The sequence below is a fragment of the Plasmodium relictum genome (assembly GCF_900005765.1).
Source record: "Plasmodium relictum strain SGS1 genome assembly, contig: PRELSG_00_v1_174, whole genome shotgun sequence".
Taxonomy (NCBI): domain Eukaryota; phylum Apicomplexa; class Aconoidasida; order Haemosporida; family Plasmodiidae; genus Plasmodium; species Plasmodium relictum.
Genome location: NW_021628359.1, coordinates 15,140 through 42,236, shown reverse-complemented (window position 1 = coordinate 42,236; position 27,097 = coordinate 15,140). Strand labels below are relative to the sequence as shown.

Genomic DNA, 27,097 nt, shown 5'->3' with positions numbered 1-27,097 from the left:
CAAAAAATTACATATATGAAAATATATAAATAATGCAGTTTTTATATGCAGATATGGTAATGATGAGGATGCTTGAATTGTTACTCGTTTTGAAAATAACTTGGAGATGGCATTCTTAAAATTTAAAAATTAAAAAAAAAAAGAAAATTCCTTATATAATTTTTTGTGAAAAATAAAAAATAACATTTATATACCAATATAATTTCATTGTAATAATATATATATGGCATATAATATTAAATAAATATCTTTGATAATTATATCGATTCACTCAATGATTAATAAAAGGTATTGTTAATCCTTTTTCAACTCCTAAATTAGTAAAACAGTGTAAAATTCTAGCTATACATTTAAAGAATCTAACAAAATATCTAAAAAACTTAGATAAAAAAATTACTTTAAATAAAAAAAAAAATTTTAACTTACAAATATAATTTTTTATATTTACAACGGAGATAAAATTTATTTTTATGAATTATAAATTTGTAATTAAAATTAATTTATATATAATTAATAGTTTTTATATTGAAGATTTAAGCTTTAATAAAAATAAGGATAAACTTTCGTTAAATAAGATAAAAAATTTCGTGTAAAATAGTTAATACCTTAAAAATAATAATAACACATAGTTAAAATATTTTTATTAAAAGATTTATGATTGTTAAATGAATTAAATTATTTATTTTATATTACATAATTTAATTGTATGGAACTTATTTATAACAAAAGTACCACTATAATAAAAAATTTTGTAGAGACATATTTGCTTTATATGTAATTTCTAGCTTAATATCTAACAAAAGTATTTAAACGGCAGTTATAAAAAAGCATAATTATGAAATGGTAATGTGCTAAAATATTAGTAATTAAAACAAGTATAGAAACTGTAATTTTACGTTATACGAAAGATATCTTGAGTAATAAAAAAAAATAAAAAAAATTGTGATAAAATTAAAATAACATTAAATATTATAATAAAAAAAACTATATCACTAATATAAATAAAGATAATGGTTATATGATTCAAATTATCTTTTTGATACTTTATTATTTATATGCTAGTAAATAGATTAAAAAAAAAAAAAACTAAACAAAATTCTTATAAACTATCTTTATTGAATCTTTCAACAAAAAGAGTTCTCTTATATAGCTTTTTTTTTTTCAAAAAATTAGAAATTGTTTGATATATCTTTTTAAGAGATAAAATTTATTGCAGTTTTGTAAGTTCATTTCTCAAGATTAAGAATACTTTATTTAAAGCTAATAAATACATTATATATATACATAATTTTTGTTAATTTAAATACCTATTACCAATAAAATGTTTAATATTTTCTTCTTTTAACTTTATTTGCATATTATTTATATACTCATCCATATGCTCAATGTTTTAAGTTGTGAATTTATATATTAATAAGGAAAAAATAAATTTTCTTTATTTTTGTTGTAAATCTTAAAGAGTTAATTATATAATCTTCTTTTGCATACAAATTTTTTAATTACTTTTCTTGATATTTTAAGATGGTATAATATATATTACCCTTTTTTGCATTATATATATATATATATATATATATATATATGTGTATTCTTGTGTTTACATACTTTTTTTTTTCTTTTTTTCTTCTTTTTTTTCTCTTTATTGTTGCGTTTTTACCTCTTTCGTGTAAACTCTAAGTAATAGGGAACAAATACAATTTATATAGTATCATATATTGTAAATTATATATATATATATATATATATATATATATATATATATATATGTATATTATGTAATTTTATATTTATAGTAAAATATTTATTACGATATGGAATAGATGGAATTATATAGCAAATGCATCTTTAAAAAAAAAGAGAAAAAAATTAATCGATTTTTATCTATGCAAAAAATAAATACAATTTTATAAATAAAATATCATATATTGTATTTAAATTTTGGAAAAAAAAATTAAATTTATGTTACTTTTAATATGAATAGAAGAAAAATTTGGATTTGTTGGATTCTTCTATTTACTTTTTTTTTTAATGTAATACATATGTATACTTTTAGTTTTCAATTTTCATACAATTTTTAATAGATACATATCTTTCTTATTCTATTAGAAATTCAATTTTTTTTCTTTTTATATTTATGTATATATAAATATGTAAAGGATCAAGCTATGAAATAAAATTTGAAGGATCATCAGACAAATTTAAATCGAAAGCAAATAATTTGTCATATGATTTAGGTTTAAAAAAAATAAAAAAACTAGAAGACAATTCTTTTATATAACATGAAAAGAAGAAAAAGGGAAATTTTCAAATTTCCAATTTTCAAAAAGAAAATAAATATGACAGAAAAATATATAGCTTAGAAAATGAAGACGAAAAAAAAATTATATTTATTTAAAAATATATCATCTGTAAATCTAAATTCTGATTTTATTGAGAAACTATCATACTTTGTAAATATAAAAAGAAATAGTCCATGTTTATAAAAAATAAACAATATTAAAGAAGATAAAAGAAGTGAAGCATTAAATGATACTACAAATTTTTTCATTCAAATTAGACATTTATTATCAACTGATGACAAATTGTAAAGGCAATATAAAAATTTATTTCATTACATCACTTTCTTTTATTTATCTTGGTGACTTTTTCATTACTAAAGATGATAATAGAAATTAAAAATTTTTTACACATACAACTAAAAAATATATCTGGGATTTTCATAGTTGTTCATTACAAACTTTAAATTTCCATAGTAAAACAAAAGATGAAATGAGAAAAATATTTTTTAATTTACTATTGCTAGAAGAAGACTTAAAAAAGAAGAAATCGTATGAAAGAGAATTTCTCCATTTCTAATCAAAAGTAGGAGAGAGTCTAAAAATTGCTAAAGGATATGAAGATGAATGTTCAAAAAAGATGAAGACTGCTTTTGATAATTTACAGTACAGTTTAAAATATCAATATTGTTTGAGGTTTATATGGAATAAACCTTCGTGTAACTATCCATGTTGTAAAGGTAAATGTTGCTCTTTATTAAATTGCCGTTTTAGACAAATTGCTTTATGCTATCTACTTAAAGCAAAAAATAAAATAGATAAAGATTTAGATAGTATTCTTATTCTACAAATTGATAGGTTCTTGAATTCTTCTGAATTACAAGAAATAAAGAAAACAAAATTTCATGAAAAAAAAGTAAAAAACCTTTTAGCTCTGTTGACTGAAAACATTATGGATATTAAAAACGATTTTAAGAAACAGTCAACCTTTGCACATACTAGTCTTGATATGTTTATAAAATTATAGATGAATTCTTTTAAGATGAATTTTTCTTCAACAAACATTTTAAGAGAACTTTCCCCTGTTTAAATTCGATTCAAGAGGGATTTCCATTATTCAGATCTAAACGAAGAATTAAGAGAAAAATTTTGTTATTATAAAAGAGAATTTTATATTTTATTTTATAGATTATGAAAATTTTGAAATCTTAGAAAATTTTTCATTTAGATATAGTGTTTTTAAAACTTTTATTATTTTTAATAAGATATATTATTAATCATTTTTTATATCTTGTTAATAAAAATGGACATTAATATTTTTAAATGCACATATTTATCATGAGATGATGTTTTCTAGATTTGAAAGTCTTAAAAACCATACTAGTTGAAATATTCTGGATTTACAAAAATTAGAAAACATTAGAAATTGAAACAATACAAATATGAGATAATTATAATTTATGCAAACTAATATTGCATAGATTCTCAAGGTTAGAAAATGAAGCATGCATATTTTATATAATTATGTGAATACCATTTATTTTATTGAATATTTTTTTTTTAGAAAATCGAAAAATTTTATCATAAAAAAATAAAAATGAAAGTAATGTATTTCATGAAACTATTAAGAGAAGATATAAAAATATATGGAAGGAATATTTTTATTAAAGATATTACAGTTATATTTGCTTAAAATATTTATTGTATATTATACGGCTTCTGAATATAAAAATATATATACTTTATATAATGAAGCATTTTAGCAACATAAATTCAAGTTCTCATAAAAGTCTTGACTATATACTTAAAATGCTATATGAAAAAGAAATTTTTTTTTTGAACGAATAGTTAGAAATGCAGTTCTAATATTGGTTAATAAAATATGTTGTTAATCTTTTGTAATATATAAAGTTAGGTTGCTATTTAGGAATACATAAGTTGGCTATGCAATGAACTAGTTAACAAAAATATACATATATATCTATGTTTTTTTTTTATTTTATTTTTTTTTTTATATATTTATTATTATTAAAGAAAAAAAATTTAATTTTTTTTTTGTTAAAATATAAATAGAGAATTAATTTTTACTTATATAAAAATTGGTGTATGAAAAGTGACTATAAGAAAACTTTTTATTTCTTTTAATAAATAAAAAGTATAACGTTTGTATTATATTCGATTTATATATTTTGAAATATCAGTGAATAACTTAGAATTTAATTTTTTTATTTGCTATAAATTATTTGTGTGAGTTTCTAAATTAAAAGAATGCACTTATTCTTTGTTAATAAGTATACATTTGTCAAAGTAAATATATGTCTGTTAAGCAATATAAAATTAGTTCAAATTAAATGCTATATAAGCATTTCTATATATAACATAGGAATAGATATATACACTAAAAATCAGTATATTTAATTATACATATTCTATTAATTTGCTTGCTTAATACTCTAGCAAAGTCATTAAACAGGAAATTAATAAATCATTTAGTAAAAAAACACTAAAATAAAATTATGCTTTAAAAAAAAGTATATTTATAACAAGAATTCACAACATAATATGTTGTAATATTTGCTTATTGTATAAAAATTATGTTAAGTAGCATATGCTTTATTAATAATAATTCTATTATTGGTTAATAAAAAACGTTATTAACCTTTTGTAAAATAAAAATAGCTACTAGTCAGAAAAATATCAGCCATGCACTGACGCTACTTAAATTTTTTTTTTTTTTTATGATGTTTATGTTTTTCAAATTGAAAAGAGAATTAATTTTTACTTATATAAAAATTAATATATGCAAAAGTATAATGTTTATGCTGTATTCAATTTGTATATTTTGAAAATAACATTGAATAAATCAGAGTTTTAATTTTTGTTATTTATAATAAATTTTGTGTTTCTTTTTAATTAAAAGAATATATTTATTTGTAAATAAAAACTCATTTATAAAAGTAAATATATGTCTGTTAAACAATCCATAATTATTTAATTCAAATTAAATATTATATATTATAAAATGCTATTATATATATAATAAAATAAATATATATAAATAAAATTACGTATATTTAGTTATACATGCTCTTTAATAATTTGTTCAATATTATAGCAAGATCATTGAACAGGCAATTAATAAATCAATTATTCAACTATTTTATTTATTTTTTTTTTTTTTACTTTTATTTATTATTAGAAGGCAAGAATTATATCATTTTTTATCATTTTTCTTAATTTGAAAAAACTAAAATTTTTTGATTTTTTTAGCTTAAAATGCTTTAAAATGATATAAAATTATATAGAGTAATAGAAATGTTCTATGAAATTTTTTTTAATTATGAATCAAATATCAAAATTATCAAATTTATTTAAATGTAATGTTTCCTTTATATTCAATATGAAATGCCTTATTACTATTTCTAAAAAATAAAGAAATATAAGTTTTAAGTGTAGGAAGAAATTATATTTTTATATTAAGAGACTTTATAATAAAATAAACTTATTTATTATAAGATAATATAATGAATAACTTTGTATATTTTCTCTTATATCTTAAAGATAATATATTCGGAAATTTAATATAAGAAGAGTAAAAATCATATAAAGTTAATTACTTATTTATTATTTGCTTTTTTAAAAACTTTTACAAATATTGAACATATAAAAATTATGTAGAGTAGTTTCTATTAATTTTATGGTAAAGTTCTTATAAGAAATATGCAATTTTTATATAATTATATTAATAAAAAAATATAGCTTTGTGTGAATTCACAATACTCTAATACAATAGTCAATTTTTTATTTATTCTTAACACACTAATTAATTTATATAACATTTGAAATGTTAAATAAAAATTTAACATATTTTTACTAAATCATAAACATTTAATACATAAAAGCCTTTGATTATTTTTGAAATAATTTTTTCCACAATAATTTTCATTAGAAATGACTTAAAAATCATTTCTAAAAATTCTCATTCATTTCATAAAAAAAAATAATCTTAATTCTTTTTTTTTTTTTAGAAACATGAAAAAATAAAAATATAATTAACAAAAAAAAAGGTTACAACTAAGATATATATTTTTTTTAAACTAGCTATTAAAGATATTTTTTAAATATGAAGAATGTGTAGTTAACTTTTTATTTTATATTTCACTAAATATTATTTTATAAAATTTTAATATCATTTGTATACTAATTACCAATTAATTTTTCATTACAATACACAATTATTTCCTTTACCTTTTTAATTTTTCTTATTAATATTTATATTAAATCTCTTAAATTTTTAGGAAATAAATTAGTATATAACTTTATGTTAATAAAATTAGAATTATAAATATAATATTCAGGACGATAAAAAAAAATAAAAATTAATTCTATATATAAAATATTTAATTAAAATCGGGACTTTTTCACATAATAATATTCAAAAATAATATAACACCTTTCATATGAATAGAAAAAGTACTATAAGAAATTAAAATAAAATCACCATTATTCAATTTGTGTACATAAATTAAATTACATCCTTTGAAATGCTTATTTTAATCATTGATATGCCGACTACTCTTATAAATTAAAAAATTCAATACATACTAAATATTAAAAAAAATTCACTAATTTCAGTAAGTGATATAACTTTATGTTTTGAAATATATGCATAAAAACTATTAAAAAAAATCCGTAAGCACAATATATTAATAGAAAGATTTATTAAATAGTAGTATGAATAATTTAAAGGTATTTTAACCATTTAAATTAATAAAAAACATGCAAAGAAATCTCTACTATATTTATTTAAAATTACTTTAAGTAATTATCTTTTTTTAAATAATTATTAATATAATATAAAATAAAATAAATAAAATATCTTTTAGTTAATTTATTTGTTTTAAAATGTTAATTTTAATTTGTCATAAGTGTTTTCACTCATGAGTTTTCTTTATTTATTCAAAATAAATATTCTACAAAATTATATAATTTTTCATAAATAAAAATTGTTACAAAAAAAAAATTGTTTTTCAAATAATATTAGAATTAATTTTTTTTATAAAAATTATTACATATATTCTGCTAGTTTATCTCTCTATTTTTAAATCATTTATCTCTTAACATAAATATATCTATGTGTTTCTTTATATATCTATGTATATATTATTAGCATCTTAAATTCACTAATAAGATTCATAAACTATGCTTTCATTATTTCAAAAGCTAAAATGGTAAATGAAGTCCTTTTTTGCCATATAATTATATAATTTTTAATAACAAAAGTATTTCGATTTACTTTTTGTTATGAAAAACACATATTAATTAATAACAATATTTAATATAAAAATTAATTTATTTTTCTATATTTTATCTTCATCTTCTAATATTAATTATAGTTTTTCTTTTTGGACTTTATATCTTTATTATCTTGTCTTTTGTTCCTCTTCTTCCATGCATGACAATTTTTCTTCTTTATCAATTTCGTTTTCTTTTTAATTACTTTCTTTACTATTAAAGTCAATTAATACAACTTGCTTATCAAGTAAATCTAAATTATTTTTTAAAAAGGAATGCCATATGCGTCCTATTTCACATCTAAAGGATTCCCATAAGTTACTATTCTCATTTATAAAACATATATATGATTCACGTGTGCATGATCCCCCTTCACATATAGAATATATTTTATGGTAAGTATTATGATCTATTCTACGCACAAGTTCATAAACTTCACTAGCAAATTTAAGCCATATTCCATTTCTATCTTGTGTATCTATTCCATGAATATTCGATTGTTCAAATAGATCATCTAAAAGGTTTTCAAGTAAAGTACTTAATTTTATTCCCTCGTTATCTCGAATAGCTTTCCAAACCGTTAGTACCTCTTTATAATCTACCTTTTTATATGGGTCTTCAAGCTCTATACCACTAGCACTCGCCCCTCTATTCCATTCAGCTAAATTCCTCGAATTAATATTCTTGAATTGAAATTTCAAATTTATATCATTTTGGAATTTATACATATTCTATGTCGTCATTTAAAAAAAAATTTCAAATTTATATAAATTTTAATTGAAATATATAATTAAAAAAAAATATAAAAAATATACTTATTTAACCTATGTTTTTTTATCATACTTGAAGAAAAAGAAAAAAAAGAGGTAAAAAGGTTATAAAAAAAAATCTAGGAATCAAATATTTTCCGTAGTTTATTTTTTTTAAAATTATATCTTGTTTTTCTAGCCATGTGGAAGAACTTTTTACAGTAATACTAGTGCCATCTGTTTGTTTCTTTAGTAAAATATTAGTTTGCATGTTGCTATATCCCATATTTAATTATTATACTTTAAAATACAGAAAAAATTTCTCTTAATTTGGAAATAGTTATGATTTAATTTTTAAAATATCTTGAAACAATATAATTATTTTAACATACAAATGATGTTTCTATTTAAAAAAAAATGAGCAATATGTAAAATTATTAAATTATATGATACACAATAATAATCAATAATAAAAAACAAATATTTCAGATATCAGTATTATTATTAAACTGCACTTTAAGAATTTTTTTTTTAAAAGAATTAAACTAAAATATCTTTAACTTCTTATTTTTATATAAACAGTATAACTTTTACCTAGCTATTACTATTTATTTTTTCTGTTTCTAATTTATTTTAATTTAATTTTTATAAAAGCTAAAAAATAAAATTCTAGTTGTTTTATATATGTATATAAAAAAAGTTATTAAAATAATGGAAATTTTATTTTATTTATTTTAAAACTCTTTAAATCATTTGGATATTCATATTATTTAAAATAATGTAAAAAAATATATATATATATAAAATATTCAAATTTTGTTTATAACTATGCAATTTAATATGTTGTTTGGTTGTTAAATTCTTTCATGAAATAAGTAATGACTTAAAAGTAATTAATAATTTCAGATTTAAATGTATCAAGTAAATTAAAGAACTAGTTTAAAAAAAAAAAAAAATCATAAAAATATAAATGGCATAGCATACAATTGGATTTTTCATACTAAAACATTTTTTTTTATGTTATAATTTTTAACTTTTTAATATAATTTTTCTATATCCACTTTATATTGGCCAGTTTTTCATATCATTATATTTTTTTTTTTTATATCATCTTAATTTTTGATAATCACTTAAAATTTCTGTTTTTTTTTTCTAAATATTAAGTCAATTCAGAGATGATGCTAATATTTTTATTATTTATATATATGTCTATTAGAAATCATTTTACTTTAAATATATTTTTTATTATTATAAAATAATTTAAATAAAAAAAAGAATGAGTTATATTAGAAGTGAAAGTAAAAGAAATTTTTGCAGGAATTATGCAAATTAATTATATTTAAAAAAAAAAAACGAGAGAATGGTGAAATAATTAAAGTTTAAGAGAAAAAACATTCTAAATGTTCAAATCACCTGTAAGAAGCATATTATTTATTTACATTTACAGGAAAAATAACAATTGAAATTTTTTTTTATTTCTTTAATTGTATAATTAATGAATATTTCTTAAAAATACATAACTTGTTTAAAAAATTTTTAAATATAGTTACAACATTAATTTTTTTTATCAACATGATATATAAATTTTATTTAGTAATTTAAGCAATTATTATTTAATTAAACTTACATTTGTACAATGTTATGAACATGTGGGGTTTATTTTTTGAAGAATAAAAATAAAAAAAATTAATATATTAAATTGTATTTCTTATATTATTCTATTTAATTTTTTTAAAATTTAATTTGTATTATATTTAAATTTTTCTTTTTTTCATATACACTTAAGTACTTTATTTTTTTTTTTTTCATTATGATTCATACCTTTTACAAATATTCTATTTTTATATATTTTAAATATTTTTATTATATTTCTTTATATTAATTAATTGTAATAATAAAAAAAAGAAAAAGAAAATTTTTTGTATAAAAAAAAAAAAAAAGAAAAAAAAGAAAATTTTTTGTATATTAAAAAAAAAGAAAAAAAAAATGGACTCAAAGAATTAAACATTTTTTAATATAAAAATAAAAATATGAAAAATACTGATTATGTCTATAATTATTATAAAATGGTTATTAAAATTATAACTTTATAATATTAATTATAACAATGAAAAAAAAATATGCATATGTGAACAGCTATTACATAATATATGTTTTGTTATTATTAGGAATGTTATAATAAAAATTCAAGTTATATTGAAAATTAAAAACAATTAAAACTTGAATTTTATTTTAATATATATTAGTTTAATCTGTGTTATTACATGATTATATTATGCCATATATTGTAATATTATATGTATAACTTATCACAATAAGATAAAAAAAATTGATATTGTTAGATAACAATTCGACAGTCCTTTATGGAGTTGTATAACAAAAAAAAAAAAAAAAAAAATAATAATAATAGAAAAATTTAATTTTTAAAAGTAATAATGATATTAGTTATAAAAGTACAAATAATTATAATATATATTAAAAAGCAATTAAATTACTAAACATATTCCCTCTTTAAGGATTTCATTAAAAAATAAAATCAACTTATTATTAATTAAATTTTCATATACATACTAACACTTTATAACAGTGATTAATATCTTTAATAAGGAAATGTTATTTTATAATATTTTATTCTTTTAAAATATTAAAATTATTCATTCATTATAAACTCTTCTTACAAAAATTAATTTTAGTAAAAACTAATAATAGTAATCTTAAATTTAAATATTATTAATTATGGTTATCTTCTCAATACAAGAAAAAAAAAAAAAAAATAAATGCAATTTGTAGAAATTACATTTATAATTAATAAATGTATTTCTCTAAATTATTAAAATTGAAAAAAAAAAATTAAGCGAAAATCAGAAATTATGTCTAATCATAATTTTGTGCAATAGTCATATTATTTTAATATATTTTATATATAATAGAAAAGAGTATTACATTTCTTTTAACTTACAAACAATTACAAATTATTTAAATATTTTAAATAATAAAAATGTGCATGAGCATTATTTACTATACCTACATCGAAATCAAAGAAAAATAAAATAAAAAATAATATTAAAAAAGGAAAAATAATATTATACACTTTAAATATATTTCTTACAAGTTTTATACTTAAGTCTACTTTTAGTTTACAACGTTGAAACTAGAATAATTTATGTTTTTTTCATACGTGTGTAAATCTTTATAGAAATTATTGAACAAAATACTTTTCTTATTTTATCATTTAAATTTCAAGGCAATGGTTTAAGTATTATAAAAAAAGAAAATAAATAAAAAATTTATGAAAATTTTTTTATATATTAATATTTATTTTATAAAAAGAAAAAGGGAAATAAAACGTTTTTTGAAGTTTTCCAACAATACTTATTATTATTTAGAAATGTTTTTGTTTCATTTTGTTAAATATTAAAACATACTATGGCTGTTCTATATTTATACACGAAATGAAAAATTATATATATATACAGACAGATAATTTTTTTTTACAAAAAAATTATTAATAAAGATAAAAAATTAGATATATCTTAATAATAATAATTAAAAAAAAAATTATTTAACAGATATCTTTTTTCTAAAATTAATAGGATATTAATTAAAATAAGGAAAAAAAAACAATGAAAAATTATATTCTATATATCAAAAAGTATTGTAACATAAATTTTATTTCAAAAAATATATATTAAAATAAAATACAATATTTTTAAAGTAAAGCACTTAAATTTATTTATATTGATATCATACTTTTTCTACATTACTAAAAATTGAAGAAAAAAATTCTTAATAAAAAGGTATATTCAACTTTATAGAGTAATTTAAAATGTTATACTGTATATTAATGTATATTTATGCCTACAATTCTTATTTAAAAGAATAGAAATATATGTAGTATTGTAAAACATAGAAAAGCTAAAAAATGATATGGAAAAAATAAAAAACACTACTTTAAGTATCCTTTTTTTCAAATTTTTTATTTATTTGTTATATTAATTGGTAGTTCAACTGATTTTGCTATAGTATTGAACAAATAAATTAATAAAGAACATGTAGAGCAATTTTTACTTATTTTCCTTATGTTATTTTACTTTTATTTAAAAAAGTTACATTTAATGTCAATTAAATTGTAGTTAATTAAAACAAAAATAAGTCTTTACAAAATTAACAAATCATGAAATAAAAATCTTAAAACAAAAATTAAGGCAAAACTTATTCCTTAAAAAAAAATATATTTTTTTTTTTTTCACGTGATAAATTTCCTAGTCATAGTAGATACTTTTTATTCTTTTTGCAAACAGTTATTTTTCATTTTTAAAAAGGTTAATATATTCATTTATTAACTAATATTAGAAATACTGCTGATTTGATATCAAAATAATTAAAATTAAACAAGTCATTAAAATAATAAATATTCATTAATAAATATTAGACATACATTACAATTTCTATATTTTATTCTATATAATATACTTTTTCTTTTTTTTTTTGAAAATTACAAAAAAATGAAATTAATATACAGAAAAGAGTATTATAAATAATTCCATTATGAAAGAATTGATTTTTTTTTTTTTCTTTAAAAAGTGTATAAGAAAAAGTCTAACTATATACAATTATAAAAAATTAATTTTATTTCCCTTCTTTTAAATGCATAATAATTAATTTATATATTCAATTTAGGTAGCTTTCCGTAATATTTTTAATAATATATAATTTAAGATAAATATATTTTAATTATATTAGAGTAATTAAAGTTACATTTTAAAAATAAATAATATACTGATTTAATAATAACTTGTTCAAAGCTTTTGTTGAGAATTTATTTATTAATTTCCTATTCTAAAATTTATGTAGTGCACTATTTACTTATTAATCTCTCGTTCATTGACTTTGCTAGGATATTGGATAATAAATAAATATATTAACCTTTTTGAAAATGGAAAATAACTGCATGCAAACAAAATAAAAAGTATTTACTAGGACTAGTTACTCTATTACGTGAAAAAAAAATAAATAAAATAATTATTTTTTTTTATAGAATAAGTTTTATGTTTTTATTTTATGTTAAATATTTTGTTGTTGTGTAAATATTTATTTATTTAATTAACTTAATTAACATTAAATATAATTTCTTTAAATAATATAACCTAAAGAAAATAAGTAGATATTTCTTTATATACTCCATTAATTTATTTGTTCAATATTCTAGAAAAGTTATTTGAACGATCAATTAATAAATAAACTTGCAACAAGGGCATGAAAATAATCAACGCGAACAGAACCAAGTGAATTGAAAAATCCCAAGATAAAAGAAGATATGAAAAGATTTGGATTAGAGGCATTTTAAGAGATAGTGAATCTCAATGAAGCTTATGTATTTAAAGTAAAAGAAACTGAAGAGTTTACTAAAATCAAAATTCCAGATGTAATAAAATAATTTGATGAGAAAGAAATAGGAGATTATTTTTTATGGTTTGAAGAATTCGAAGATAAGATAAGGATGCAAATACTAAAGATTGAAACATTTCTGATATTGAAATGACTGTTATCAAGAGCTCATATAAGAAAAATATATATGTTACGTGAAAACTAGAAAATAAAGAATATGTTGCAGTTAAAAATTAAACTAGATAGATAGATATTTATGAACAATGATGAGTGAATAGAACAAATAATAAAATTCGGAACTTCTAAGCGCGATTAATAAAAGATATTATTAACCTTTTATAGCATATAAAGTTAGAGTACTAGTTAGAAAAGTACAAATCAGCTAGGTACTAATGCTATTTAAAAAAAAAAAAGATTTTATTTTATTTTTTTTTTATTTTATTTTGTTGTGAGATTTTAAGAATGAAGACTTTTTAATGAATAAAAAGCAAAATTTATATGTTATACTTAATTTTTATATTTTTAAATAACAGTGAATAACTTAGAGTTTAATTTTTTCATTTGTGAGTTTTTAAATTAAAAGGAAATACTTATTCTTTGTAAATAAGTACACATTTGCCAAAGTAAAAGTACATTTGTTAAACAATATATAATTGATTAGTTCAAGTTAACTGTTGTATATGATAAATATTTCTATGTATAAAAGAAGAGTAAGTATAAACACTAAAAATCAGCATATGTAGTTATACATGTTCTTTGTTAATTTGTTTGTTTAATACTTTAGAAAAGTTATATAGACAATTAATAAATCAAAGTGAGAATAAAATTTAAAGGAAATTATAAATTCATTTATTAAGGATCGTTTCATATAATTCAATAGTTGTTTATGCTTCAATGATGTCAATGGTATTACTACAAATGATTTATGGAAATATTTTAGGAGATGTTTCCATAAAGAAATTCTATTATGGATTCCTGCTGATTATATAGTAGGAAAGACATGCATGAAGTATTTAAAATTTGTATCAAAAAAGATAAAAAGAACCTCTAAGAAAGGTGTAAGAAATTATGTTAAAGTATATCCTGTAAATAAAGACTATGATAGTAATGCGACATAATACAAAAGTAGACTTCCCATCAAATGTTAATGCTTTGGAAATAAAGCCATTTAAAAAAAAGTTGAGAATATAGAAAATAGAAATGTCAAAACTGTAATATGATAAGTCATCTAGAAAAATTATATCAAAAAAAAGTTATAAGAGATAAAGAAGATGGAATTAAAGATATAACAACTGAGAAGAAATATGATATAAGTTTAAAATTAATTAATAATGAAAATAATTTAAAGAAATTAGATTAAATGGAAAAATATGTTAACAGACAAAAAGTGCGTGCCAATAAGCAGATAGAGAAACATAAATAACGATATAATAATAAAATGAAGGAAAATAACAAGGATTATTATAGAAAAAGAAATATGGTAAGGTGAGTAAAAGCGAAACCTCTGAAGAGGATATAACGGAGATGGAATCAAGTAAACAATCAGTTAAGATGTTTTATAATTTAGGAAGCGTTAAAAGATCATGTGTAGATTCTAACCAAAATGTTGAAATTAATGGAAAAGTGGTGCATGTGTTAATGGATACAGAAGTTAAGTTATATATAGTACCTAATATTTCAGCAGAGGAGCTAGGGATAAGAGTAGATTTATAAATTCTACAATAAGAGTTATTGGAATATATAATGGATAGGAAGAGAAAATGTTAGATGAAATATTAATACGCATAAAATCTACAAATAATGAAATTAAGGAGAGATTCGCGATACTTAATATAACAAAATCACTTATACTAATTAGTGGTGTCTCTATGTGATTCATTACTTGCCTTTTTAATGACTTTGCTAGAGTATTAAACAAACAAATTTATAAAGAGCATGTATAAATAAATATACTGATTTTTAGTGTATATACTTATTATTATATTATTGATTTATTAATTGGCTGTTTAATGACTTTGCTAGAGTATTAAACAAACAAATTAATAAAGAGCATGTATAACTAAGTATACGTTTATATATATATATTGGTTTTCTTATAATGCATACTATTTAATCTGAGTTAAACTTTAATGCTTCTTTTAATAGACAAATTAATTTGTTACAAATGAATTTTTATTTACAAAGAATTACTTATTCTTTTAATTAAAAATATACAGACAAACTATAACAATTAATAAAGTCAAAACTGTTATTTATTCCATGTTATTTCAAAATATACATTGAATATAACATAAACATTATTCGTTTTATATCTCAAGTTTTTATAAGTAAAAGTTAATTCCTTATTTAATTTGAAAAACACAAACATCAACAACAAAAAAAAATAAAAAAAAAATTAATTTAATTTTTTTTTTTTTTTTTTAATTACAAAGATGTATATAAATAAAAATAAACAGACAAAAAAAAATAACTTTATTTTTTTTTTTTTAACTAGCGTCAGTGCATGGCTAACTTGTACGTACATGACTAGTAAACTAGCTCAATGTGCTACAAAAGGTTAATAACATATTTTATTAACCACCTGCTTAATGACTTTGTTAGAGTATTAAACAAATGATTTATTAATTGGATATTCAAAGACTTGGATAAAAGTAACGAATATCCAAGTTAATAAAGAGCAAGTCTTAGGATTCCCTTATAATTTTGTATTATAGTTTCTATTTTTATAATATAAAATTAATTAAATCACTTTAAGAAAATAAAAGTCTATAAAAGTTAAAATAAAATAAAAGCAATCCATTTGTTACCCTTTTCTTTTTCAATATTTCTCCATAAAAATTCATTCTCCAAAAAAAAAAAATAATAATAATAATAAAATATTTTTTCTTTTTTTGTAAATAAAAAAAAATAAAAAAGATATAATATAATCATAACCGAGTATGTCAAAAAAAATAGTAATGTGACACACTAAGTTGGTCAAAGTTCTAGTAACTTGTTGCATTCAGTGTACTCCTAGATAAAGGAATAATTATTTAAGTTATAAATAATTGTTTGGTACTATGAAATTAACTACAAACATATATATAAGTTTTATTAAAATAAACCTCAAACTATACATTAATTAAGGGCAACGAATTTATTCATTGACCAATAAACAAATTAATACAGAGCATATATAAGCAAATGTACGTTTTTAAATATATATATATTTGTTTTTATTATATATTGGTTAATAAAAGATATTATTAACCTTTTGTAGTACATTAAGCTAGGTTATTGGTAGTGTATATATAAGTTAGTCATACACTGATTCTAGTAAAAAGAAAAAATTAAAATTATTTTTTTTTGGGGGGATTATCGGATGTTTGTTTTTGTTTCTTCAAATTAAATAAAGAATTAACTTATACTCTCAAAAAAATTTAAGATATAAACACAAATAATGTTTATGTAATATTCAATGCATATGTTTGAAATAACATTAAATAAATTATAATTTTGACTTTATTAATTGTTATATATTGTGTGTTTTTAGTTAAAAGAATATACTGATTCTTTGTAAATAAAAACTCATTTATAACAATTTAACATGTCTATTAAAAGATGCAATATAATTTAATTAAAATTAAATATTGTGCATCATAAGAAACCATTATATATATAATAAAACAAGTATATATATATATTTAAAAGCGTATATTTATTTATACATGCTCTTTATTAATTTGTTTGTTTAATACTTTAGCAAAGTTATTAAGCAATCAATTAATAAAACATATATATAATGGTTTCTATGATGCTGATTTATTAATTACCCTCTTAATAACTTTGCTAGAGTATTAAACAAACAAATTAATAAAGAGCATTTATAACTGAGTTAAATTTTACTGCATCTTTTAATAGACCTATTAATCGTTATAAATGAGTTTTTATTTACAAAGAATTAGTATCTTCTTTTAATTAAAAACATACAAACAATTTATAACAATTAATAAAGTCAAAACTTTAATTTATTCAATGTTATTTCGAAATATACATTGATTATAACAAAAACATTATAAATTTTATATCTTAAATTTTTATGAGTAAAAATAATTCTTCCTTAAAAAAATTTCCCCCAAAAAAAAAAATAATTAAAATTTTTTTTTTTTAAATATTTCAAAAACAAAATAAACAAACAAAAAAAAATATATATACCTTTTTTTTTTTTTTTTACTTTTATTAGTGTCAGTACATATTAATTTGTACATACACATACAATAAACTAGCTTAGTGTACTACAAAAAATTATAATATCTTTTGTTAATCAGCCAGTGCATGGGTAACTTGTGCATACACGTACAGTAACCTAGCGTAGTGTACTGAAAAAGGTTAATAATAGCTTTTATTAACTAGATGCACAATATTTAGTTTTAATTAAATTATATTGCATCTTTTATTAGGCATGTTAAACTGCTATAAATGAGTTTTTATTTACGAAGAATCATTATATTCTTTTAATTAAAAACACACAATTTATAACAATTAATAAAGTCAAAACTATAATTTATTCAATATTATTTCAAAAATATACATTGAATATAACATTAATATTATACTTTTTTGTTTCTTTAAGTTTTTCATGTAAAAAAAATTTATTCTCTTTTTAATTAGAACAAACTTCAACTGAAAAAAAAAATAATAATTTCATTTTTTTTTTTAATTACAAAGATTTATATACAATAAAATAAACAAAACAAAAAAAAAATAACTTTATATTTTTTTTTAACTAGCGTCAGGCACGTCTGACCTCTATTTTCCTGACTGGTAGCTCATTTTATTTTACAAAAGGTTAATAACAATTTTTTTATTAACCAATAGTACAAAATTAATTAAATTAATTTTTAAAACTAAAGTCTATAATAAGTTAAAAATCTAATTGACTCAATCCACTTGTTATTCTTTTCTCATTCATTCTTCTCTCAAAAAAGAAATAAAAAGATATTAATATAATTGTAGCCGAGATATGTCCTAAAAATAAAACTTTTATTAGACATACTAAGTTGGTCACAGTGGCACTTTTTTAATATGCATGTAACTCTCTCCCAGGTAAGACAAAATAAAATTTGGTCTTACTAATTGGTTTGTTCCATTAAATTAATGACACAAATGTATAAATAAATTTTATTAGGGCAAAACTTAAAACTGCATATTAAGGGTAATAAATTTATTCATTGAACACATATATAAAATATATACAACAAAAAAAAACTTTGTGTAAATATTTCCTTAAATACATGACATTCACAACTAGACTTTTATCTATATTCTACTTCATCCTATTGAATGTTTAAAAAGGTCTGTGATATTTCTTATTAAATACTTTGCTAATAAAAGATGTTATTAACCTCTTATATAGCTAGTTAACCATATATATTCATTGGTTTAAAAAAAAAAAGAGACAAATTTTGTTTTTGTTTTAACTTTATTTTTATTCATTTTAAAAAGAAAAATAATGTTATCTTTCTTTTCTTTCTAATTGGTACGTTGTAAATTTAAGTTTTAAAAATAATACATAACAGTTAGAAAATAAGAATCATAAGGAAACTTGATTAATAATTTATTAATTAATCTTTTTAACACTTTTATGGTATTTTAAACATTAAAATTAATAAAGAACACGTAGAGAAATCTTTACCAGTTTCGTTTATTATGATATGAGTTATAATAATCTAATATTAACTATTTATAACTAATGGCTAATATCAACTTTTTAAATTTTTTTATTATGTAAGTTTCATATATTCTTAATTACACAATAAATACCACAAAAAAAAAAAGGTCTCTTTAAAAAAAAAAAAATTAAAAAATAAATTTATAACTCACATATTCTATTAATTTTATATTTGTTTTTATATCTTTTTTATATATAACACACTATATAAAAATATATTCTTCTTAAAATTATTTTTGTTACTTATTTTTATTATTGTGAAATTTTTTTGTGTGCATATTTTTAAAAAAATCATTTGTTCTGGTGCATATATTTCGATGTATGAATTCTTTTAGCAAACAATACATCCACAAATGAATATTAATTTTTTGGTATCCATTCTATAGTATCACTTAGAATAGACCAATAATACTAATTATTGACTGATAGGAGATTATATAGAGTAAATAATTATCTATATTAAGTATATTTATTATAAGTAAAATTAATAAGGACTTTTCTAAGTGCTCTTTACTAATTTGACCATTTGTTAATAAAAGTATATATTAACCCGTTTGTGTGATGAACAGAGTTATATACATATCGAGATGTTTCAAACTAACGAAAATTAAAAATTCATAAAGAATGAATTGTTTTAAAATTTTCGAATACTTCAAATTGAAAATAAGCTTTTTATTTTTTTTCATTATATACACATGTTTATTTGTTTTTTTTATCTTATATTCACATAATTATTTTATCAGTTTTTATAAAAAGTTATAAATTTTGGATAGCACATATTTTATAGGGAAAAATATGCACAGTATAAAATGTTGAATAAAGAAAGAGGGAGAAAACGAGTATCAAAGAAAAGAAGAAATACTTTTAAAATAAATAAGAATATCTGAATATACAATTGATTTATTAATTTTGCCTAATACTTTACTAAAGTACTAAATAAGAAAATTAATAAATCGTAAGTATATACTTAAACTTCTTTAATTGAGTATTGTCGCTTTTATACACATAAGTATAAACTTTAATATTTAATTAGAGTTTAAACTAAATAAAAGTTACTCAATTCACACACATGCATTATTAATTTGATATTCGAATACTTTAATAGAATATTGAATAAATAAATTAATAAATAATAAGTACAAAATAATTATATATCTTTAATTTAGTTTAATTACTTTTTATTCCAGTAATTAAAACTTTTATAGTTAAATTTTTATTAGTTTATCTCTTTTTTACACACCTTATAAAAATTTATATCTCCTCATTTTTTTTTTATATTGAAAAAAAAAAAATGTAATACATATATTTTCTCTTCTAATATTTCATTAAACTCCCATATTATTTGTTATATGAAATATATACATTTAGTACTCTTAAAGGCACACGCATTAATATTAAAAAAAATAAAATATATAAATATATATATAAAAATATGTCTGATTTGAACTATATAATGGCACTAGCTAAAAATGTACATTTTTATTTAATATTGTCTTTACGCTGTTATTATGTAATTAGTATACCATTAAATAGTATCTTAGTACAACTACCTTTTAAAAATATAAAAGTTTAATAATAACTTTTATTAACCAGTAATAAATATTAAAAGAGAAAATATTTCATTAAGTATATTTTGATTGTGTTTATATATGATTTTTATTATAAACTATATATAATTTTCATATGAATATTTATACATTTAAAAATAATTAGACAATTAACTTAAAATTCTACATATTAGCATTAATAAAACTAAATTAAAATCAGTATATATTTATCTACTTTCTGTTTATTAATGTGTTTGTTCAATATTCTAACAACGTTATTGAATAATCAAATTAATAAACGAACATGCAAATTTTCGTATAACAGTATAAATATATTTTTATAATAATTAAAATAAATAGAGACTTAACAACGTGCTCTTTATTAAATTGTTTTTTCAATAATCTAGAAAAGATTTTGAATAAGTAATTAATAAACTAATTGAATAAAATACTGTAAAAGTATTAAAAATATCAATTATACTAAAAAAAAGTTAATATTCTTTTTTTTTATTTTCACTTATTTTAATTGCACATGTTTCCTCAAATAATTTAAATATACATCTAAACTTTTAGCCATATTATATTTTATTTCATTGAATGTTTAAAATATCTAATAGTATTTTTTATTGGACATTATATTAAACAATGAAATTTAAACTAAGTAATACATTTTGTTATCATATGAAACCAAAATCCATTTATATGTAATATAATTTAAATGTATTTCACTTACATTAATCCTAATTAAAATATGAAAAAAAAATTTAGTTCATCATTAATTATATTCATTCAATAACAATTTTACCTCATCTTCACATTAAAATGAATATGAATTCATTAAAAAGATGTTCTTCAATACATTATAAGATTTATTTGACGATAATTAATGAAGTAAAATTACTTTTAGACGTTGCTTCTAAAATAGTTACATATGGATTTCATAATGATAATAAAAATAATATATCTATAATTATATATTTTTTTTTAATTTCTTAATAATGAATAATTTAATATTTTCTCATGAATGTTAACGAAAAGTTATATACTTAGTTTAAAAAATACCCTCTCAACTTTAGTTCAACAAATAAAAATAAAAAAAAATTTTTTTTTTTTTTTATTTTAAAATTATTTACTTGCTTTATGACAAATTATATTTCCTGTGCAAAATTTTTTCATTTAAAAATTCGACTTTAGTATCCAAAATTTTCATTTATAAAATGTCAAGAGTTCATAAAAATTTATTAAAAAGAAATCTAAACAATTTTCAAAAAATAATTATTTACGTATAATATGTAAATGAATGTTATGATTTTCATAATTTTAGTTGCTTATATTTGCTTTATAAATATTTCCTTTTATTGCATTATACTTAGTACCAAAATTGTTAAAATGTATTTTTTTCTTAAGTTTTACACGCTAGTATAATTACAATTACTGTTTTAATTTCCACTAACATTTTTATTATTTTAAATTAAAAAATTGTTATTTTATTTTTATTATTTTTTTTTTTTTTTGTTTAATTATTTTCACTATAAAATGTGATTTATTTATGAATAAAATAATACATGCATATAATTTAAATTTATTATTTTATCGCATAAAATTTACTGTTGAATTATTGCACAATTTGATGAAAAATAGATATAAAATTAGCATAATTGAGCTTTTTATTATTTCTATTGTAAACATTAATTTTATTGCACACATAAATTATTATAGAATGATATAATATATATGGTAAATATGTTAATTTTCATTTTTTTTTTTTTTTTCTCCACTACAAATTATATATTGTATTATTTATTTTGATTAATATAAAATAATCACTAACAATTTATATTAAAATTATAACATAAAATATATCTTCTTATTTATTCTTATTTTTTTAAATCGTGAATATTGTACAAATGTAATATTTAATAACATTATCATAACTAGTACAATATATATTTCATTCATATTTTTATTTTTTCCTTATATAAAAAGTTTATTTTTTACTTTTAGATAAATTATTCTTACATTCTACAAAAAAACATGTCAATATTTCATTTTCTATAAAGTTATTTCACTTAATTATATGTTTTGCGTATTTATTTTTATTATAAAGAATATTTATATGTCTTATTAAAAAAATGTATAATCTTAAATTGCATGTACATATATATATATATATATATATGCTTATTAAATTTTATAAATTCTTAGAAAAAAAATACATAAAATGAATATTGTATTTACAAATAACATTTTAGGTATTTATGCATACACATATATATTAAATTCTTAAATTACTCATATAGATTCTAAATACAATATATATATATATATATATATATATTATTTTCCTTTTTTTTTATTTATATAAAGTAATTAGTATAATTATATAAAATAATAGATGCTAACTATATTTTATTTTTACTAATTTTTTTTTTTTAATATATTTATGCATTTTACAAATTTTCCTTCCCAAAATACATACTTTTTATGTTTCTTTACTATTATGTATTTTAACAATTTTTATATTTCTTTAAAGCTATATCTTCATAGTTAATTGAACAATTACGTGAAAAAATATTCAGTGCCAATTTATTACTTAGTATTCTTTATAATAAATACAAACTATTTTATAACTTTTATTATTTATTTTAATATAAAATAAATTATCTTGACATAAACCATTCACATATTTTTATTCACTAATAGTTTAAGAAACATATTATTTTATACTTAATACAAATAAAAAGCTAAATTATTTAATATTCTCACTTTTGGTTTTTAAGTTTATAAACCCCTGTATTCATTTTATTTATAGAAGTTATTTCATATTAAATGAAAAAATCAGCACTATACCATAAAAATATTTTTTTTCTAGATTATTATACCGTTACTATATCAATATATACTTTCTTAACTAAAGTATGTACCATTTGTTCTGACAATGGAATACCATACTTTGATGCTGAAGAAACAATCACTCCTCTTAAATGATCGGGGTTCCTTACATGATGTTTAAAATGTGGTAAAGTATCATTATACTTTTTCTGTAGTTTTTTAGTAATAAATTGTACAAATATTTGTAAATTAGGAGGAATATTGCATCGAGTATGAGAGAAGTATTTTTCACAATTTGGAATATCTTCTTCTCCTTCAGTAATTGTGCTGCTTCCACTTAAACTTTCAGTTTCTTCAGAACTACCGCTACATATACTTGATGCTTCATCTGTATTTCTTCCAAATGAATCTGTAGAATAACAATTTCCACCAGGTACCGAATGTATAGATCTTCTTAATGAGGAATATTCATTATTAGTGTGACGATCATAATAACTTGATAAGCATGGTGTTAATAAATTAACAAATATTATAAAATTTAAAAAATAAATTATTTTTGAAATTTTCATTTTGAATTAAAAAAAAAAATAAAAGAAGAAAATGCTCTTTGTAATAATGCTTACTATATTAAGATTAGTAATATATATACATAGAACAAGAAGATATATTTCTTAATTTATTATTATCAATATTTAGAATCTAGTTTATACTTTTGGCACTAAAAAGTAATTACCTTTTAATTTATTTTTTTTATTTTTATTTTATATAGATTTCTATTATTATTTGAAGATATTTAAAAAAAAAATTTTATTCATTATATATGTATTTTTCATGCGCATGCAAATATAAGAAAAAGGGAACTTTGATACTTTTTTGCTCATTATTCACTTAAATGTAATAATTAATATAATGCAGAAAGTATTCATGAATTTGCATCTTAAACAAAAAGGTCTCCTATATTTTGGAGATTAAAAATATAGTCTCATAATTTATTATATTTTACCTGAAAATTAATGCATGTTCTTTTTATATGATTTTAACTATGTCACCTTTTTACAAAATGAAAAATAGTACTATTTTATATTATCATAGTTTACTTTTCATATATGCATTATCTACTTTTATAGTTCTTATCCGGAAGTGTAAACTCTATTAATTTATAATAATAGATCTATAAATTCATTAAAAAGCTTTTTATATTTTTTATGAACAACGTAATTTTCTTTTTTGTGAAGGTGATGATACATTTTTAGCAAATATTTAATTGATGAATGAATGGTCAAGGATATAGGAGATGCAGTTTCATCACTTAAATTTTTTTTTGATTAAAGATTAAAATTTAGTACACTATTATGTTTTTGTATGTATTGAGTATTAATTTTTAGTAAAAATAATTTAGAATTTTGAGTTATATGAACGTTTTTATAAATCATTTAATATATTAAGAATAACAAAGTATTTAAATATTAGTGTAGTTTCAATTAAATAATTATGGATATCGCATGAAGGAAAATGATTATTTTACGTTAGGTATTATGTATTTCTTATAATAAGTAACTTTACAATTAAGTTAGAAAATATCACTTCTTTATGTTTATTAATTTGATTGTTCGATAATATATAAAAATCTTCAAACATCCAATTTATAGGAAACAAATAAAGAAATATTATTTTTTTTTTAATAATATGTTTGATAGTTATGAGAGAGTATCTTTATCATGTGATATTATAATTCATTATTATAAAAATAATAAAATGAAACTAAATATTTTTTAGAGTAAAATAAATATAAATACCATAATGTGAATTAAAAAAAAATTTGCTTAAGTTGCAATTTAATGTATTGTTCTTTTTAAATAAGTAAAGAAATTAAGCTAAAGATTAATAAATTATTACAATGAATTTATGACTTTTAATATAATAATTTTATACATATTAACAATTTAAACCATATAAATATGTAATATATTGTAAAATATTCTTTACAATATTTTATTCCTTATATCATTTCAACGTATCAACGATTTATAAAATTTTCTTTACAAGTCAGAAAAACTTTATATATAAAAAAATTAATTTTAATGTTCTGTTATCTCTTTTAATACTTGTCATTCTAAAAAGAAATATATATATAGTTAATAAAGGATATTATTATTCTTTTATAGAATAATAGTTAATTATAAATAAGATAAAAAGTTCAAAACTCTACATATTTTTGAAAGTATCTTAAATAGTATAAAAAAAAAAAAAAAAAAATTAATGATTAAATCATGGATATAAAAGATTATTTCACAAATAATAAAACGTTTTTACAAGATGAATGTTTAAGACAAAAAAAATAAGTAATATTTTTATAAAATAATTTAAAATATCCCATAAATTAAGATACTAAGAATAAATAAAATGTGATGATATATTATATAGAGTATTATATTGTCATATGAAATAATCGATTTATTTTATGTAATGTAATTAAATAAAAATTATCTTTTCCTTGTGAGAAGCATTTTTACAATAAATAAAAATAGTGGAGATTACTCTGCATAATTTTAATTTGTTTGCTCAATAGTTTGCAAGAGTTTTTAAAAGGGCAATTAATATGTCAACTTACTGAACAAAAATCTTCTTTTATTCAATAAAAAAAATGTGAAACTAAATTCCCTTTTTTTAATACTATACTATAGCATTTTTAGATAGATTATCAAGATATTCTTTTAAAATATCTAGATTGTATAGGTAACTCTTTGATATATTGCCTGTTCAAATATTTACTTATTGAATAAACAGATCAATAAAGGGTAGATAATGGGCTCTACTAATTTCGTTATAAAAATACCTTTGTAACAAATACATGAACTGTATATAATTACATTACATAACATGAAATAAATGATATATTTCATATGATATTATCGTCATTTAAATATATTTACGATAATATTTTTTTGTTCTAAACTATTTTATAAAAGAAATTTTTCTAATTTAATAAATAATTATCATCTTTATAAAAAATTAAGTCCTTAATATAAAAAAAAATTCGACTATTATTTTATTAATTATCCTTTCAACGACTTCACTAGAATATTGAACAAATAAGTTAATAAAGAGCATACAAAGATATCTCTACTTCTTTTATTTATGCTTTTAGTAAATAAATTTTATACATATAATTTACAGGACTAGGCAATTATTATTTAAGAACCATTTATTTACTTTAAAAAATGGACACTTTAATTTTTATTAAAAATTTAAATCCTTATTAAGATTATGGATTATATATCATAATTAATTAAAAAAAAA

General features: G+C 18.2%; 2 protein-coding genes and 1 pseudogene across 3 annotated transcripts, besides 1 other annotated feature; 1 reads left to right on the top strand and 2 right to left on the bottom strand.

Annotated features, from left to right (window-relative positions):
• Window positions 1-2,233: 2,233 nt before the first annotated feature.
• PRELSG_0016500 lies at window positions 2,234-3,468 on the top strand (annotated as a pseudogene). The gene is given in 3 exon segments: window positions 2,234-2,366; window positions 2,368-2,609; window positions 2,611-3,468. Coding segments are annotated over 3 exon segments (1,233 nt in total).
• Window positions 3,469-7,768: 4,300 nt separating this feature from the next.
• PRELSG_0016400 (Plasmodium exported protein (PHIST), unknown function) lies at window positions 7,769-8,606 on the bottom strand (the record flags this gene model as incomplete). The annotated part of the gene is made up of 2 exons (XM_028676333.1): window positions 7,769-8,302; window positions 8,415-8,606. 2 exons carry the CDS (start codon window positions 8,604-8,606, stop codon window positions 7,769-7,771), a joined length of 726 nt encoding a protein of 241 aa, XP_028531024.1.
• A 5,919-nt stretch (window positions 8,607-14,525) lies between these two features.
• Window positions 14,526-15,233: a repeat region.
• An 8,608-nt stretch (window positions 15,234-23,841) lies between these two features.
• Window positions 23,842-24,366, bottom strand: ETRAMP (early transcribed membrane protein; the record flags this gene model as incomplete). Its single annotated transcript, XM_028675222.1, has 1 exon — window positions 23,842-24,366. One exon carries the CDS (start codon window positions 24,364-24,366, stop codon window positions 23,842-23,844), a length of 525 nt encoding a protein of 174 aa, XP_028531023.1.
• Window positions 24,367-27,097: the final 2,731 nt, after the last annotated feature.